General features: G+C 39.5%; 1 protein-coding gene across 1 annotated transcript in view; it reads right to left on the bottom strand.

Annotated features, from left to right (window-relative positions):
• The window catches only part of PRTG (protogenin), a 118,704-nt gene that overhangs the window by 10,867 nt on the left and 90,642 nt on the right, over positions 1–17,195 (bottom strand). The window contains exons 11-14 of the mRNA XM_023751592.1: positions 4,500–4,595; positions 3,651–3,837; positions 2,881–3,008; positions 1,509–1,679 (exon numbers count right to left, since the gene is read on the bottom strand). Coding sequence (XP_023607360.1) covers positions 1,509–1,679; positions 2,881–3,008; positions 3,651–3,837; positions 4,500–4,595 — 582 coding nt within the window. The remainder of the gene's footprint in view (positions 1–1,508; positions 1,680–2,880; positions 3,009–3,650; positions 3,838–4,499; positions 4,596–17,195) is intronic.

The raw sequence follows: 17,195 nt of genomic DNA, 5'->3' as shown, positions 1-17,195 counted from the left end.
CAGTCCAAACTGCTGACTCACAGAACTGGGAGGAGGTAAAGTGGCTAAGTTTTAGAGTGGTTTGTTAGGTAGCAACAGATAATAACTGATACAAATATAAAACTGTATTGCTAGCAAGTACGTGTTACTGTCACATCTCTTCAGTGACTAGGAAATCATTCCTCAGTGGGGCTTCTGCTCAATGAAAAATATGATTATACAACTATCAAAACTCCAGCTAAATTGATCATTTGTTTATTTTACAATTGCATAGAGTTTGTTACATCCACATAGTTGTCTTTGAAATTTATTCTCTTAATTGGGTAAATATTCCCCTAACAGGTAAAATGTATGTGGAAGTGCCTAGTGCTATAAAGTGTTTAGAATATGTGGATGTTGAACGAAGTTTCTTCTTGAAATCCTTAAGCTTTTCACCGCTTGGAAAGCTGTTCTTTTCTCAGCATGCACATCTGAATTAAGAAAATGCCAAAATAATGAAGTTTTACTATTTATGCTATAGTCCACCTAAAAACTGGCATGTAGGACTTGTTCAAATGAAAGATTCAGAAGTTTTAAAAGAATGTAATGATAAAAGTATGCAGTAAGAATGTTAAGAGTTTCAGAATTCAATTTTACTCAGCTAAAAATAATTGATGTTAAAAAAATTAAATTCAGCCCAGCTGGTGTGGCTCAATGGTTGATCATTGACCCATGCACGAACCAGGAGGTCACGGTTCAATTCCCGGTCAGAGCACATGCCGGGTTGTGGGCTCGATCCCCAGTGTGGGGCGTGCAGGAGGCAGCCAATCTATGAGTCTCTCTCATCATTGATGTTTCTATCTTGCTCTCCCTCTCCCTTCCTCTCTGAAATAAACAAAAACATTAAAATTAAGAAAGAAAGAAATAAAAAGAAAAAAATGTGGACTCATTTGCAAGTGGACCATTTTATTTTATTTTATTTTATTTTATTTTATTTTTTTTTTTGCAAGTGGACCATTTTAGTAGCTGTACAAAAGTCTTTGCCCTTAAACCAGGTCCTCTTTCAGTGTTTGCTACTTCAGTGCAAGGTACACCACTACTAGAAATCTAATAATTACCTATATCAGTCTTCCCTCCCTTACCCCTCTCCCTCCCTCCTTAAGCTACCAAGTCCTGCTGATTTTACCTCCTTCATGTTTTTCAACCATTCTCTCCTTTCCCAAGCCTTACCCACCCTAATCCAGACTTATAATCTCTTTCCTGGATCATTACAATTGCTTCCTAGTCTCTTGTATTAATTATTCTTGCCTCCCGCTCTTCAACCAAACCTCTTCTATTCACAACAGTCAGAGTGATCTGAGATGCGAATCACACGTTCATGCTTCAAATATGCTGATGGCTTCCCAATGCTCTGAGTAAAACCAAAATCCTTAATAATTTGTTGCTCCATAAACGTAAATTCAAAACAAATTCTAGATCCCTTTCTCTTGTTTCCTTATCATTAATAACCTTACTTTTCATTCTCTTTGGTAATTTACGTTCACAGTTACCTTCTCGGTGCAGGACCTGCCACTCTCCCGCAATCCAGGCCTTCCTCGATGCATATAGGATGGTATAGCGTGTCACAACCGTCTCTGGGCCGTCGGGGGGTTTCCAAGAAACCAGAGCAGTGTCATCCTCTATCAGCGTCACTTTTACTCCAACTGGTGGGCCTGCTGGTGCTGTGCACACGTGAAGAAAATCTGGTGTTACTAGGATGAAATGGTCACACACACACACACACACACACACACACACACACACACACACCTGGCTACCAGAATGACAGGCATAGGGAAAAGTTTGAAAAACTAGAAACCACTATAAAAACATCAGAAAACCACAGCTCTTACCGATTATTACTGATTCTAGTACAATGCTATTTTTCTTCTTCCTCTGAAAGCTAATTTTATTTTATAATGTTCAAAACATTTAAAAAATATAAAGAAGATAGTAGGTTGCTGGGTGGGGAATTACTAAGTCAGAGGTTGTAAGCGTTTTTAGGGCTGTTGACATGTTCTGTCACACTTGACATGTTTATAGTCCCACCAGCAGCACTTGCTCATTAGATATTGTCTTACTCCATTAAGTACTGAATCTAAACTACATTTCTTATTTAAATGTATAGGATATATATTCAAATGGTCTAGGAAGCCACTGAAGAAAATACTTCTGAGACTAGAAACATTCAGTTATCCCCCAAAACATTGTGCATCAGTGAGTCTAAAGGGAAGGCTTTACACTAATGATTTATATCTGCAAAAAGTACTGAAATCTTAGGATTTTAATTGACCCCATTTTAAATATAAGCTAAAAGTGTGAAGAGCTGGTTTTTGGCATCATATAGCATATAAAATATTGTCGAGACCATAGCAAAGAAACCCTTGTTCACTGAAATAAATGCCCTTTGCTTTCTTTCGGCATAATTAAAATAGGGGCCCTCACAGACCATCTAGTCCTTCAACCTCAATCTAGAGAAAAGGAATGCAGGTTTTGGAGACATAAAATATCTTAGCTAGAATGACAGGTAAGCTATAGAATTGTTGCTCAATCAGGTTATCATATCTATGCACTGAGCACAGTATCAAGCTACGTACATATAGATATAGTGGGCTCCTAACACATACATTATTCACTTATTCACACTTAAAATTATTTCAGTGCAGCCTTGAACAGCACACTCGATTCAAGCCCATTTACTTGTGGAATACATATGCTGAGAGGGGAAAATTAAATTTAATAAAGGTTAAAAAACAAAACAAATACATCCGTATCAACTGGTAGGTAACAACCAGGGGAGCATCCTCTTCAAAGTGACATAGATATTTTTCACACATTTTTTTGCACATTTAGATAAACCCACAAGGGAGCTGCCTTCTTTACCTTCTGGGAGTGTAGAATGGTAGACGACAGGGCTCCAGGGACTGGAAAGCTGATCCACATGCAATCGGACAGCAAATTCATATTTGGTGTTTGGCTCTAGACCTTGAACCAACATGTGCGTTTCTGATCTATGATAATGAGCAATGAAGTTAATGTTGTTAGCACCTTGTTTCTCAAAGACTGCCAGTGCTGCCAATCAGTACAGGTAGGGAGAGCATACTAACGTTTTTTTACTCTCAAAGAGCAATCTGATTTAACTATTGTATACCACATTTGGTATTATTCTATAAAAATAAGCCTATAAATTGCCATACAAGTTGCCTACAAGTATCCTAATACAAAGGGATTTCCTCTGAAATGTTGGAAGTCAAAGTATACTTTAAAATTATAGTGATAGGCATCTTTTTATCTATAACCTAGAAAACAGAATAACTAGCTTTATTTTTTGATGCCAACATGAAGATGATCTTTTGTTTTTCTTTTCAACATGCTTTTCTTTCGCCATATGAAAGTAAAGGAAAAATCGCTTCTTGCCTAATCTTTTTGCATGAGGCTGGGGAAACAAACAAAAATCATTTCCGGAGAGTAAATGTAAAAAAATGCAGTTTCAGAACTGAATATGGTAAAGGTGCAAAATCCCCAGGCATTTTAATAAGTCAGATAAGTCCCGAGACAAATGCTCACAGCTGAAGCTCAAGCTAGCCCAAGATGGCAGGAAGTATGAACGAGGACGGCAGCAAAGAAAACAACCATTAACAGAAGCTACATACGTTTGAAGGTATAGAACCAAAGAAGCATTCTGCAGGCCGACAGGGTTACAGCGAATGGTGTAGTTAACTATTTGTGCCGTGGTGAATGCAGGCCTCCTCCAGTGCAGGAAGATGGAAGATGAGGTGTTAGCCTTTGCATAGAGATGGTGGGGTGGTGGCGGAGGAGGAACCATGCGATCACGAACAGCTATTGAAAAAGACAATGTTAATTTACCTCATGGCCTAACACTGATTGTAGGAAGTGGTAAATGGTAAAACCATAACACCCCACCCAGGAAGTTGCCTTTAGGTCTTTCTTCCTCGAGAGGTTTGTAGTGGTCTGTTATTCAAATCTGACCAACTCTTCCAGGAGTTAGATGAGGAATCAAATATTATCAGTACTTCGATTGTAAAACAGAAGCATGGAGAAGTCAAGCTACCAGCCACAGGCATTCAGAAAGCCAGCAGTGGACTTAAAACTCGACAGACACCCACTTTAGTAGCAATAAAATCAAACAGCTCTTAGTAGCAATAAAACTGAACCGTAAATGGAAGGAAATAATTAGCCTCAAGGTTTTAGCAGATAAAAGAAAGTTCAGTATAGGTAGGTATTCAGGGTAATTTTTCCCAGTTAAATTTCTTATAGTCTTTTGCATGCAAAAGTAAAACAGGCTCTTATCATTAGATACAGATCACTTAAATATTTACTGAGCAGGTAGTTGTTCAAGATACTATCTTAGGCGCCATGGAGGATATAAAGTAATCCCACCATGAAGGCTTCCAAGTAGTAATGAGACTGACACTTCAAGGCAGAGGAGGAGAAGGCGTGAGCCATACATAGTGAAACCAGCTACCATAGCTCTTACTTACACACACATCCTGGGGTGCTGACTGTCTGGTCTGCCTGATAACCATCTTCTATGCTGTTGTAAGCCAGCAGCCTCACGTGGTATTTTCTTCTGGGGTCTATGAAGAAACCAGCAGGTTAATAATGAGGTCTAGCCATCTAGATGCAAACAAAGGTTCTAGAGTCTTTCTACATTTGGGTTTTTAAATCTTCTGAATGAATACCAGTTCTAAGTAAAATGAAATTTTCTCTCTCCCTATCCTATACAATGACTCAGCAATTCACCTTAGTATGTCATTACTTTTGTGACTATCTACCAATTATTTTAAGTTTTACTTTGCTTAGCCTCACCTTCAAACAATAACATTACTAACACTACTCTTCCTCCTCCTCCTCAACTGAGATAGATTTAAAAGATGCCATTTGGGTGATGAATCACTTATAAGAAGTTACACTCTACAGGCATTTTTATTTAGTTATTTGACGGTAAGTTTATTAAAAGCATGAAAATCAAAGTCAGATGTTTCCCCCCCTCAAGGTTAAGTAGAATGACAACTGTCATCCTTTAGCACGTTTGAAAATCTTTAGAACCATGTGTGCTTTATTTCTAAGCATGACCTTTTCACAAACCTACATTTTCAAGTTGAGAGCTAAATTCACCAAGAAAGATGAGTTGGCGCTCCCTCTACTGGTATTCATTAACTATCACAATCTGAAAACCAAAGTCCATCCCATGCATATTAAAAAAAAAAAAAAATTCTGGCTTCTGAGAAATAAATGATTATAACATTTAAATGATATACTTTAGAAAATATACAAGAAGTTTAATTATCTCAATAAATTTAAGTATAACCATTTATAACTACAGAATGCTTGCTTACGGTAAAAATAAATATTATTCAGAAATAATATGTCTTTTTCCCCCTAGCTTTATGGAGGTATAGTTGACAAATAAAAGTCATATATTTTAAGGTGTACACTTTGATGTTCAATACACATATACACTGTGAAATAATCACTGTAATCAAGCTAATTAACATCCATCATCTCATGTATATGTGGGGAAAACACTTAATACCTACACTCTTAGCAAATTTTAAGTAGACAATAGAATATTTATAATTATAGTCCCTGTGCTATAAACTAGATCTCAAAAAAAATTTTTTTTGTAACTGAAACTTTGTATCCTTTGATTATCTCATCCCATTTCCTCCACCTTCCAACCCTGGTACCCATCTTTCTACTCTGTTTCTGTAAGTTCAACTATATTAGATCCCATATGTAAGTGATCGCACAGTAATTGTCTTTCTGTGTTTGAATTACTTTACTTAGCATAATGTTCTCTAGGTTAATTGCAAAAAGCAAGATTTCATTCTTTTTAAGGTTCAATAATATTCCTATATGTAGTGTGTGTGTGTGTGTGTGTGTGTGTGCATTTTCTTTATCCGTTCACCAGTCGACAGACATTTAGGTTGTTTCCATGTCTTGTCTATTGTGAATAATGCTGCAATGAACATATGGGGTGTCAATATCTCTTCAAGATACAGATTTCAGCTTGGCCTGCAGCTCAGTGGTTGATTGTTGACCTATGAGCCAGAAGGTCGCAGTTAGATTCCCGGTCAGGGTACGTGCCCAGCTTTGCAGGCTGGATCCCCAGTGTGGGACATGCAGGAGGCAGCATATCAATAATTCTCTCTCATCACTGATGTTTCCATCTCTCTCTCCCTCTCCCTTCCTTTCTGAAATCAATATATATTTTAAAAGATACAGATTTCATTGCCTTTTGGTATAGTACCTAGAAGCAGAAAAACAGTAATCTTTAATAGATATAGCCAAGATGGAAAAGGATTTAGAATTTTAAAAAAAGATAATTCTTGCTGAAACCGGTTTGGCTCAGTGAATAGAGCGTCGGCCTGCGGACCTAAAGGTCCCAGGTTCGATTCCGGTCAAGGGCATGTACCTGGGTTGCGGTCACGTCCCCAGTGGGTGATGTGCAGGAGGCAGCTGATCGATGTTTCTCTCTCATCGATGTTTCTAACTCTCTATCTCTCTCCCTTCCTCTCTGTAAAAAATCAATAAAATATATTTTAAAAAAAAAGAAAAAAAAAAAGATAATTCTAGAGTGAATTCAAACATTAAAAAAAATAAAAAAATCAAATGTGAAGTTTATTAAATTCTTCTAGGTAATTTAAGAGTTTGTATAAATATTTTAGAAATTGATTAACATATTCTAACATTTAATATTAAATTCCATTTAAAGGTTTTCCTAAAATAAAAATATTTATTTCTATTTGTTTTGATAAAATTAAAAACACAAAAAATTTATACAACTTAGAAAATTTCTGTTCTTTCTAGAGAAAAAAGTAGGAAGATTAGTAACTTCTGACTATAGAAAATGTTTCTCATATACATTATCTTAAGTATCATAAAACTCTGTAAGATGTTATTCCCATTTATTAAAAACTGTGGTAAAAATGTACTAAGTAGTGTGTCTAATGTCATACAAAGTTGAACCAAGACCTTGTGGATATAACAGTACAGGGCCTTTAAGTTTACACAAATACATGGGCCCTGTCACTGCAGGTTTGTCTCATTATGACTTTCAAAATTGAAATATTTTCAAATATTTTATAAAATGATTACTGGAGAACATAGAAACATACTTGGATTTCATCACTCAAATGAACATTTGGCACTGCAATTCTAAGATCCACAAGATTTCGGTTCAGATTAAAGGCTACTTAATTTGAATCTGCTTTTTTTCTTTCTGTTGTTGTTAATCCTCCCCTGAGGGTATTTTTTCCCATTGATTTTTAGAGACAGTGGAAAGGAGGAAGGGAGGGAGGGAGGGAGAGAAAGATCAGTGAGTGTGAGCATCAATAGGTTGCCTCCTGCAGGCACTCCAACCCGGGCTGGGGATCTAACCTGCAACCCAGGTACATGCCCTTGACAGGGGATCAAACCAGTGACCCTTTGCTGTGTGGGCCAGTGCTCTCACCACTTAGCCACATCAGCTAGGGCTGCTTTTTTCTTTCTTTCCTCCTACCATGTTGCTGAACTCATCAGTCAGCTGAATCCCAAGTTCAGTTTTACAAATACTCCCTCTGAACGGGTACAAATGGAATTCAACAGGCTCTTTGCAACCTAGTTCTTTATAAAGTCACAGTGCCATCTTCAAAAACATTTCTTCATTCTGTCTGTGCTCAGAAGAGTATCTTTAGGGAAGCTTCCTGAGTGTGAGTGAGGTCTTATGTCAGGAAGATAGCAGATACAGAAAAGGAAGGATGAGACAGAATAGCTCACAGCCTCAGGGAGCTGGACACGGATACAGCCCTCCCTCACAGAAAGCTGATTTTGATAAGGGTTTATGAGGGCAGTTGGAGAGATTACTCCTTTTTCTACAGTGCAATCAATCAACACTTCATGAATACTTCTCTGGAATATTTTTTTTAACCCTAAAATGGATTCTTCAAGTTTTCCCTTCTTCCTCTTTAAAAAATGAACTGCTTACACTAAATTTAAAACCCAGAATTAACCTATTTTTTTTTAATGGTCAGGCAGAAGCAGAGGTGAGAGAACAGAGGTGCTCCCTTAAGACCCTCACCACCTGGCTATTTCCCACTCAGCACAGACTCCAATGAGCACTGTGAGGAGGAGCACACCCAGATGCCCATCTGGAACTCGTCCGAGTAGCCCATCACAACCCTCTCCAGTGCGGGGCTGCCCGCCCTGCTCATCTACAGGAGGTCAGGAAAACGTAAACCAACAAGCAGGCGAATCAAGCACGTGGAGGTGCCCCCGATTCATTTCTATCCACACACAAAAGGGATGACGAGAACCAGGATAATTTTGGAAATGATTTTAGTGGGAAAAATAAATAGGGCATACTATGTGGAAAACATAATTTAGAGGGAAAACTCACTCACATTTGTTCACATGTGATCGCTTCTTCATGCTCTACAAAGATTCTTGTTTTAAAAAATAAAAAGTGCAGGCTGGGCAAGCTGAGCAGTGGGCCGCGTGCATTTGCCATGTGCTTCTGTTAGGTTTTAAAGCATATGACTCCAATCTCAAAATCTAGTCATTATGTCATTTTGGTTTGTTACTCCAGAGACCCAGGCACAACCTGGCTTATTCTGGTTCACCACTTTGTTAGAAATTTGATTTCATGTACTGTCTGTAAATTGAAGAGGGGACTCAGGGGCCAGGGCCCTCAAATAATGTTGAGATGAGCATTATCAGGCATAAGACTCATTAACTAAGAAAGAAAACAGAGAACAGCTACCCAGTTAACAAATGGTCTCATAGAGTAAAAAAAAACTAGCTTAGGAACAATATATTAAATACAGTTAACTGCACACACAATGTGCCTCAGCTTAAGTAGCACTAATCCTTAAACTCTACAGTTCTGCAAAGACCCTCTAATACATGGGGGACAAAGCAGGGACCCAGGATCAACCCTGCAGGCCACAGGAACCCGTTCCCACGGTCTGTTACAAGCTCTTCTTGAGTTAAGCGTCGCCACACCACATATGTGGTGCTTGGTTACAGAGACTCAGCAGAGTTGGGCTCTGTGGTTTAGGGGGAAAACAGCAGAGTCAGGAAGAGCAGCCACAAAGAACAATGCAGGCCTTCTCAAAGCGAAGCGAGGGAAGCAGGAGGAAGAGACAGAGAGGAGAAACTTGGTCCCAGATTCTTCAAAACTTAAAATGAGGGGTATTAAAATCACTCCTCAACAGGGCTAACTCTTAACGATCCCAGCGCTGATAGCTCACATAGCGTTTGGATTTATGGTTAAAGTTGCTTAAAGGTTTAGCAATATATAAAGATGAAGGGTCAAGAAAGAGAGTTCAAATTAATTTAACAGAAATCGGGCTCTAAATGTTTTCATTCCTAACTATGGAGTGTCAGCTTAAGCTAAAACAATTGTGGTCCCAGCCAGATTAACTTTCTTTATTAGGGAGTCAACCTTTGGCCAAAATAGGAGGATCTCCTTCTTGAAGCATTGGGATAGCTCTACACTTTATCTTTACTCCGCTGGTTCCAGGACTTGCCTCACTTCTTTGCTTTCTGATTCACTGTCACCGCTAGCTCTTCTTCTTGAGTTTGTTTCATATAGGGAGGAATCAGAACCAGAAGTCTGGTTGGTCAAGAAAGAGTTCAAGGTATAAATAAACAATTATCAGGTGACTCCTAAAAACCAGGGACTGACCCTAGCCAGTTTGGCTCAGTGGATAAGAGCGTCGGCCCAAGGACTGAAAGGTCTCGGGTTTGATTCCAGGCAAGTGCTTCTACTTCGGTTGCAGGCACGGTCCCCAGCCCTGGTTGGGACGCATGTGGGAGGCAACCAATTGATGTGTCTCTCTCTCATCAATTGATGTTTCTCTCTCTGTGCCCCCCCCTTCTACTCTCTCGAAAAATCAATGGAAAAAATATCCTCCGCTGAGAATTAACAACAACAAAAATCAGGCACTGTATGAAAGACTCAAGGATTAGAAAGACATAGCCTTTGCTTTTAATTTCAATCTTCCAAAGGAGACAGACTGGTAAATGAATACTCTGTGTTATTTACTAACTGCATAACCTTGAACAAGTTTCTTAAGTTTCCTTAACCTCATTTATTTGCCTTTGGAAAACAGATATAATCCCTTAGAGGGATTTTCAAAGTATTAAATTAAATCATGCCTATTAAGTACTTTTTACAGTGCCTATAATTAGTACACACAATATTATTGTTGTTATTATGTGAGTAAAGCTGCCTGGGAGAACATAAAAAGTACTACCAAAAATATGGTGCACTTAAATTTGGGAAGAGTCTTTGTGAAGTCAAATGAATAGCAAACATGTTCGTTCAGACACACAGGGTCTAGAATCCAGACTATCAGCAAATTAACAATGAGCACACACTGAAGCTGAGTTCTAACTACTCTCTGTCCTCGTTAATGTTGCCTAGTGCATGGAGCAGGCAAGGCACTCAAGCGTCTGACATACATGTATGACAACATGCTGTTTGTGTTTATGACCGCTAAGAGCTTGCTGTTTGAGCGACCTTGTCACATGGTGTATAATCCTCTCAGCGTCAAATCCACCTTCACCCACATCTTCCATATTAATCCAATAATCCCTCATCTGCTAACAAAGAAACAACCTGATGATAAATGCTTTGGAAAATCTTAATAGGTTTCTTCCCTAATGAAAGAATCGTTTCATAAGTGGGAAATATGAAAGAGTTTGAGGACTAGCATTAGAAGCAGCAAGCAGATGGAAACAACAAATTAATTCACTGTTAATTATATCCAGTTTTAACAATTAGGTTTTTATTATTCTCAGCAACTACAACTCAGAACAAGAAAAACAGATCAAGAAAATGAGACTCCCTGTAATGCCAATATTTTTTAAAGATGCGTTTCAAGAACCTAATTCCATTCTAAAATTTTATGACTCAACAATAAAAGTATATTAGCTGCATTTTTAACATATTAAATAACCTACTAAAAACTCTGTTAGTAAACATCCCCATTTTTCATTGCAACTTGTTCCTAAAGACCACAAGACAACAAAAAACCCACATCTCCCAGTGTTTTACACGAATACCTTGTGTTTCTGCTCTCCATCACTAGGTGGCATCTGTGTACCTCTCTAAAGGGTGTGATGGCCCCACTCATTTAGCTGTGAAGGTGGGAGCTATTCATACACCAGCTGAAACTGATGAATGAGCAATTCAAAACAGGTCCACATGAAATACAGCTATTGCTTAAATTTCTTCAAATGAAAGACTTCATGAAATGCAAAGCAGTGAAAAGGGATAAGGGCTCCCTTGGCTCAGTGTTTGTCAAATGAACTTAAAAAACCCTGTGAGCTAGGTAGCGTTTTTGTCCCCTGACCTTTACAAAGGAGGACGCTGAGACAAACAGGTAAGAATTCTGACTTCTAATGAGTCAGTGCTACTAAGAAGCAAAGAGACAGTCCAGCAGAGTGATTGAGGGCTGAGCTGTCAGACCCAGACTTCCTGGATAACAATTCTAGCCTGGTCATTACTGTGCAACTTGGGGAAGTTATTTTCTGTGTACCTTGGTTAAAATTACCTATAAAATGAATATAATAAGGCTGTTGGGAAGCGGAAATAAATTCACAATCTGATGAAAGGAGTGTCCATGTATAATAACATCATTAATAATGACATACTGATAAAAAACAATATGCTGATATAAATATCAATAGTAATGATGTAAAATACGCTTAGCATCCCATGACTCCTAATCCCGGCTCCCTCTCACATAGAAGGATAGGCTGGTGCAGTGATTCAAGCGTAGACTCTGGAACCAGACTACCTGGGTTTGAATTGAGTTTCCTCATCTATTAAATGGGAACTAAATGAACTTGTATTTGTAAAGTGCTTAGAAAAAACATCTAGCAATTGGTAGAAACGTTTTAGTGCTAAATAAGTAAGTGTAGAGGAGGGAAGTGGTTTGAGAATGAGGGGATTTGGATTTTAATCTTGGATTTAGTAGTCATGTGGCTGCAAATTGGGCACTCTCCTAGAACTGTTTCCTCATCTTTAAGATTAGGAAGTTGAAATGTACCAGTTGTTCTCAAATTTGTTTAGGTAACAGTGTATTGGGGAAGTGAAGACAAAGGTACAAATAAGTACCATGCAAGATGGGAGGAGATTTGCTAAAACTCCAAGGGAGCCCAGCGGGTGTGGCTCAGTGGTTGAGCGTAGACCTGTGAACCAAGAGGTCACAGTTCAATTCCTGGTCAAGGCACATGCCTGGGTTGCAGGTTTGATCCCTAGTAGGGGGTGTGCAGGAGGCAGCCGATCAATGATTCTCTCCCATCATTGAAGTTTCTCTCTCTCTCTCCCTCTCCTCTCCTCTCTGAAATTTATCCTATATAATAAAAGAGTAATATGCAAATTGACCCTAACAGCAGAACGACTGGGAATGACTGGTCACTATGACACACACTCACCACCAGGGGGCAGTCGCTCAATGCAGGAGCTGCCCCCTGGTGGTCAGTGCGCTCCCACAGGGGGATCTCTGTTCAGCCACAAACCAGGCTGATGGCTGCCAGCACAGCGGTGGTAGCGGGAGCCTCTCCCTCCTCCTCAGCAGCACTAAGGATGTCCAACTGCAGCTTAGGCCTGCTCCCCGCTGGCAAGTGGACATCCCCCGTGGGCTCCCGGGCTGCCAGAGGGATGTCTGACTGCCAGCTTAGGCCCGGTCCCCCCAGGAAGCGGGCCTAAGCCAGCAGGTGGACATCCCTTGAGGGGTCCCAGAATGCGAGAGGGCACAGGCTGGGCTGAGGGACCCCCCCGAGTGCACAAATTTTTGTGCACCAGGCCTCTAGTATATATATAAAATCCCAAGGGAATTTAAAAAAGAGGGAATGATTACTAGTTTGGGGGGTGAGCAGGGCTTCAAAGAAGTGCATTAGAGCAGAATTTGACCTTATGGCAAGCATGGAAAAGAAGAGATCGAGGCCAAAAGAAGAGTATAAGCAAAGTCTCAGGGTCAAGAACACCTGGATCAGGGATGAGTAACAGGGAAGAGTTCCCTAAAGGGTACAGGAGTGAGGGTCACATAGAAAAGTCAGACTGGGGGCAGATCACAGAGAGTTTTGAGAGTCAGGCTAGGCAATGCAGATTGTATTACATACATTCAGAAGACAGCTGACTAAATGGAACTGTGGAGAGAAGGGATTAATGAGAAGAAGAAAGCTCCCAAGTTACCAGCAGAACTGGAAGCGGATATGCTTGGGAGAGCCAATGCCATGTTGAGTCAGAGATGCTGGAAGAACATTCAAGTGGAGCTGACCAGCGGGTGATTAAAAAGGCTGCGTTACCGTGGCCAGTGTGCTAAGTGGTTAGAGTGTCGGCCGGCTCACAGAAGGGTCATGGGTTCCCCAATTCCGATCAAGGGCACGTACCTGAGTTGCAGGTTCAATCCCTGGCCCTGGTGTGGGGGAGGCAGCTGATCAATGTATTTCACATCAATGCCTCTCTCTCTCTCTCCCTTTCCTCATTCCCTCTCTCTCTCCCTCCCTTCCTCTCTCTCTAAAAACCAATGGAAAAAATCTTCTTGGGTGAGGATTAACAACAACAAAAAAAAGTGCTGCATGGAGCCAGCAGTTAGGATGGAGAGGCACACTCAGCAGTCATCCATGGAGGAGGGGTGCCAAGGGAGGGAAAAGACAGCAGGGACTCGAAACCTGGAGCTGAGAGGGGAAGTGGTCTTAAAGAGTCATGAGGAGACCCAGGAAGGTTAAAATCTCACGGAAGCCAAGAGAAGGAGATTGGTTGACAATGTCCAATATAGCAGAGAAATCACCAAGGGTAAAAATGACATCTGGTATCTAGGTCCTTTAACAGAGTAAATTCATTAGAAGGGCTGGGGGTAGCGGAAAACATGGAGGAGCAGGAGGTTCTGGGTCATTGGAGAAAGAGCTATAAAGAGGAATGAAAATGAATTATCTTCTGATATGTACCTAGACGTTAACAGTGGTCTCTATCTCTATCTGCTAGAAGTTTTAGTTATGTTACTTCCTGTATTTCCATGTGTTCTACAATAAATATGAATTTCTTTGTTAATAAAGTAGTTGGGGAAAATGTATTATCTTTTATATGCCAACAGCTAGTATGTACTTTATATGCAGTATCTTAAATAATCCTTACTACAACCCTATAAAATATTGTTATTTTTATTTTATAGATAAGGATACTTCTACATAACTAAACTAGCTTTCCTTTAAGGATCATTTTTCTATATACAGGGTGGAGCAAAAGTAGGTTTAGGGTTGTATGCTAAATACAGTTTACTCTCATATAATTAATTAGTTATTGAATTATTTTCCACACAAACAACTGTAATCCTACTTTTGCCCCACACTGTAATATATCCAAAAATGTATTTTAAACTTCCCTGGTTCTTTAGAATGCTGGAATTAACTGAAATTTTTTTGATGCTTCAAAACCATCCTTGTGAGTATCAATTATATCTTCTACAATATAAGAGTAGTTTTTTTTAAAACTTATTTTTCTTGGCCTTCAGCTCCAACTCTATGTTTCTAGGCCTATTTTATAAGTCAGGGCCATATAATCACTAACGTTTGAAAAAACAAATATCACAACATGTTAGAACATGTGTGAATTAAGAGAATAATACTAAAGAATGGCATCCTCTCCTGCCAAGTGGCTTTGTGATTTAAACCCCCTTTTTGGCGCGCTACCAGGTTTTAGGTTATGATTGAAAGATGCCAGGTTGTAGGCCCTGAATAAGCGGGTGATATTAATGTACATGGAAAAGTAATCAAATACACAGTAGAGCAAAGTCAGAATAATCAAAGATGTAAACATTACGGAATAAATTAATTTTATTTTAAGGAGAAAACATTTAAGAATTCCAGTCCTATCAGATTTTGATCATTGTTCTGCCCTTACACTTCAAGCTGTACAAGGTAAAACTAATAGGCTCATTTAGTAGGAAGTACCCACACCCCCACTCCAAACCTCCCCCCAAACACTATGAAGACCAAATGTTCTCTGATTGGAAATGAACTCAGACAGTAAAACTGATGGGCATCAATTCCAATTTTATGAATTCTTTGTTGTAATACTAACATATCTAGACGTTTGTTTTTCGGGAAAACGCATAGTAGAAAACATTTTTTTGCCAAGTGTTTAGCTGTGGACCAATAATAATAAGAGACAATACTGGAGTCATGAACAGCAGGCCTTTGTCTCCTCCAGCTGCTGCTTGTTGGTGAGGCTCCAGAGGCCTTGAAAAGAGCCAGGCCGGAGTGGACAGGTCAGGGGTAGGTAAAATTAAGAGGAAACTGAGGTCAGGGCCATGAGAAACCTTTATCCCTCAGGAGTCGCTCCATCTTTGATATTTCTAAAATTCAAATCTGGGGAGGACTTCTTCAGCTCTATTTTCCATCTTCTACAGAAACTTCTCAGGTGGTGGCAAAACCAATCCGCCCAGGACCAAAAGAAGATAAAGAAATCCCGCCTACTTCAGGACAGTTCCTGCCACTTGCTTAGTACACAGACAAGGAACATGCTGGAGTGGCTTCATACAATGTCTTAAGAAAATACAAAGCATTACTTTAAAAATTACTATGCACTACTTTGAATTATTTACTTAAAATACTGCTATAGAAAAGCTTTGCTTTTATTAGTGTCACATTATAGTTCCACAGCATTAAAAATAGTTAATAAATCAGAGTACACATGCAAAGGTAAGGAGCAACCTGAAAATTTGCTGATATAAGGTCACCACCCGTGAAGTCTGAAAATGTTCAAGTGAGGAATGCTCAGAGTAAGTGAGAATATGAAATGCTGAAGGATGCTACCTAGTGTCTCTGGCCAAATGTCCATTTTTAATAAAATCTTTTGTGCCACAAGGTTTTGTGTGAGTCTTTTCAGGCCTATTGTTCCCCTGCAGTCCAACTGAAGAGCTCCTTGGTCCGGGCTAGCCAGGGTGACTGCACTGCCCCCAAGCCGGTCCCCCTAACACAATACCCCCATATAATGATTCAGAGGAGAGACCGGCAGTGAGGACTGCTGTGACACCTGGGTCATGGCCTCTGACACAAATCTGGGGCCAGCCCAAGTCTGGTCCAGCGGCAGAGGAGCAGGAAAAATGCTGAGGGGGATGGGTGGGAAAGGCAAGCGGAGCGAAACACTCTGCTTTAAAAGGCCGTGTTTAAAGCACAGTACCGAAAACACAAGTCACACCTAAACGTCACCTGCCTTCAAGTTATCCAAATGTTGTAAGACCTGCTGTGTTTCTCCCCCCTAAACAGTAATAAGATTGGGGGAGCAGGTCTTTCCTAAAAGGGGATTCTTTGTCTTGTATCATCAGACTAATGTTAGAATGAAAAAAGTTAATTCATGATGGTTAAAGTAATTATGCCTTACGTGAATGTATTCACATGCTGACTTAAAAACAGAGGTCTTTTTTTTTAGCTGAAAGAATGTAAATTTTACTTAAACTTAAAATTCATTCTCCTTTTGTTTAGAAATTGAATTTTTGTAAGGGATTGTGAATCATAAGCATTTTTTACTATTTGCCTTACAACTTTTTAAGGCAGTATTGTTAATGATCACTATGGCAACATGTTATAAATTTGTTCTGTGATAATGTAGACTATTTGAGTGTAAAGTAGACAGAATGGCAGATGGAGCGGGCAATCCCTCTCCCGCCCAATTTTCCCTGTTTTCTGCACAGCAACTCTCTCAGAAAGCTCATGGTAGGGTTATTTGTCTAAACCTGAAACGACTCAGTCCCTTTTGTTCTGCCCCCCTGAAGGGCCTTAAGACAAACAACCTCTCTCACTCCCAGTAAAAACATCCCCTCTCCTACTAAGTTTAGGATAATTTAGACGAACTTTCTTTGTAAGTGACATGTGAGTCAGTTGCCAAAATAAGTTTGTCCTATTGATAATCTCTATTTTAACATCTGCTCTCCCCCAAAATGGATTGTTTTATAAAATCCGGAAGCATAAAGCTTTCCCAATCGTATCGTGTTCAGTAGTATTCTGATCATGTTATTTCTCTTTTAACCATGATATTTCATTTCTATATATCTATCAGGCTTTTAGGACTTCTTTTAAAAACTATTTCTCATTTTTGACAAATGCATTACTTGAGGCTGTCTGGGCACAAAAATACCTGGGGTTAAGGATGTCTACTTGAACACTGCCATGAATGAATCTGA

This window comes from Myotis lucifugus, unplaced genomic scaffold, assembly GCF_000147115.1.
Source record: "Myotis lucifugus unplaced genomic scaffold, Myoluc2.0 scaffold_23, whole genome shotgun sequence".
Classification (NCBI taxonomy): Eukaryota; Metazoa; Chordata; class Mammalia; order Chiroptera; family Vespertilionidae; genus Myotis; species Myotis lucifugus.
This window is presented reverse-complemented; position numbering and strand designations above follow the sequence as displayed.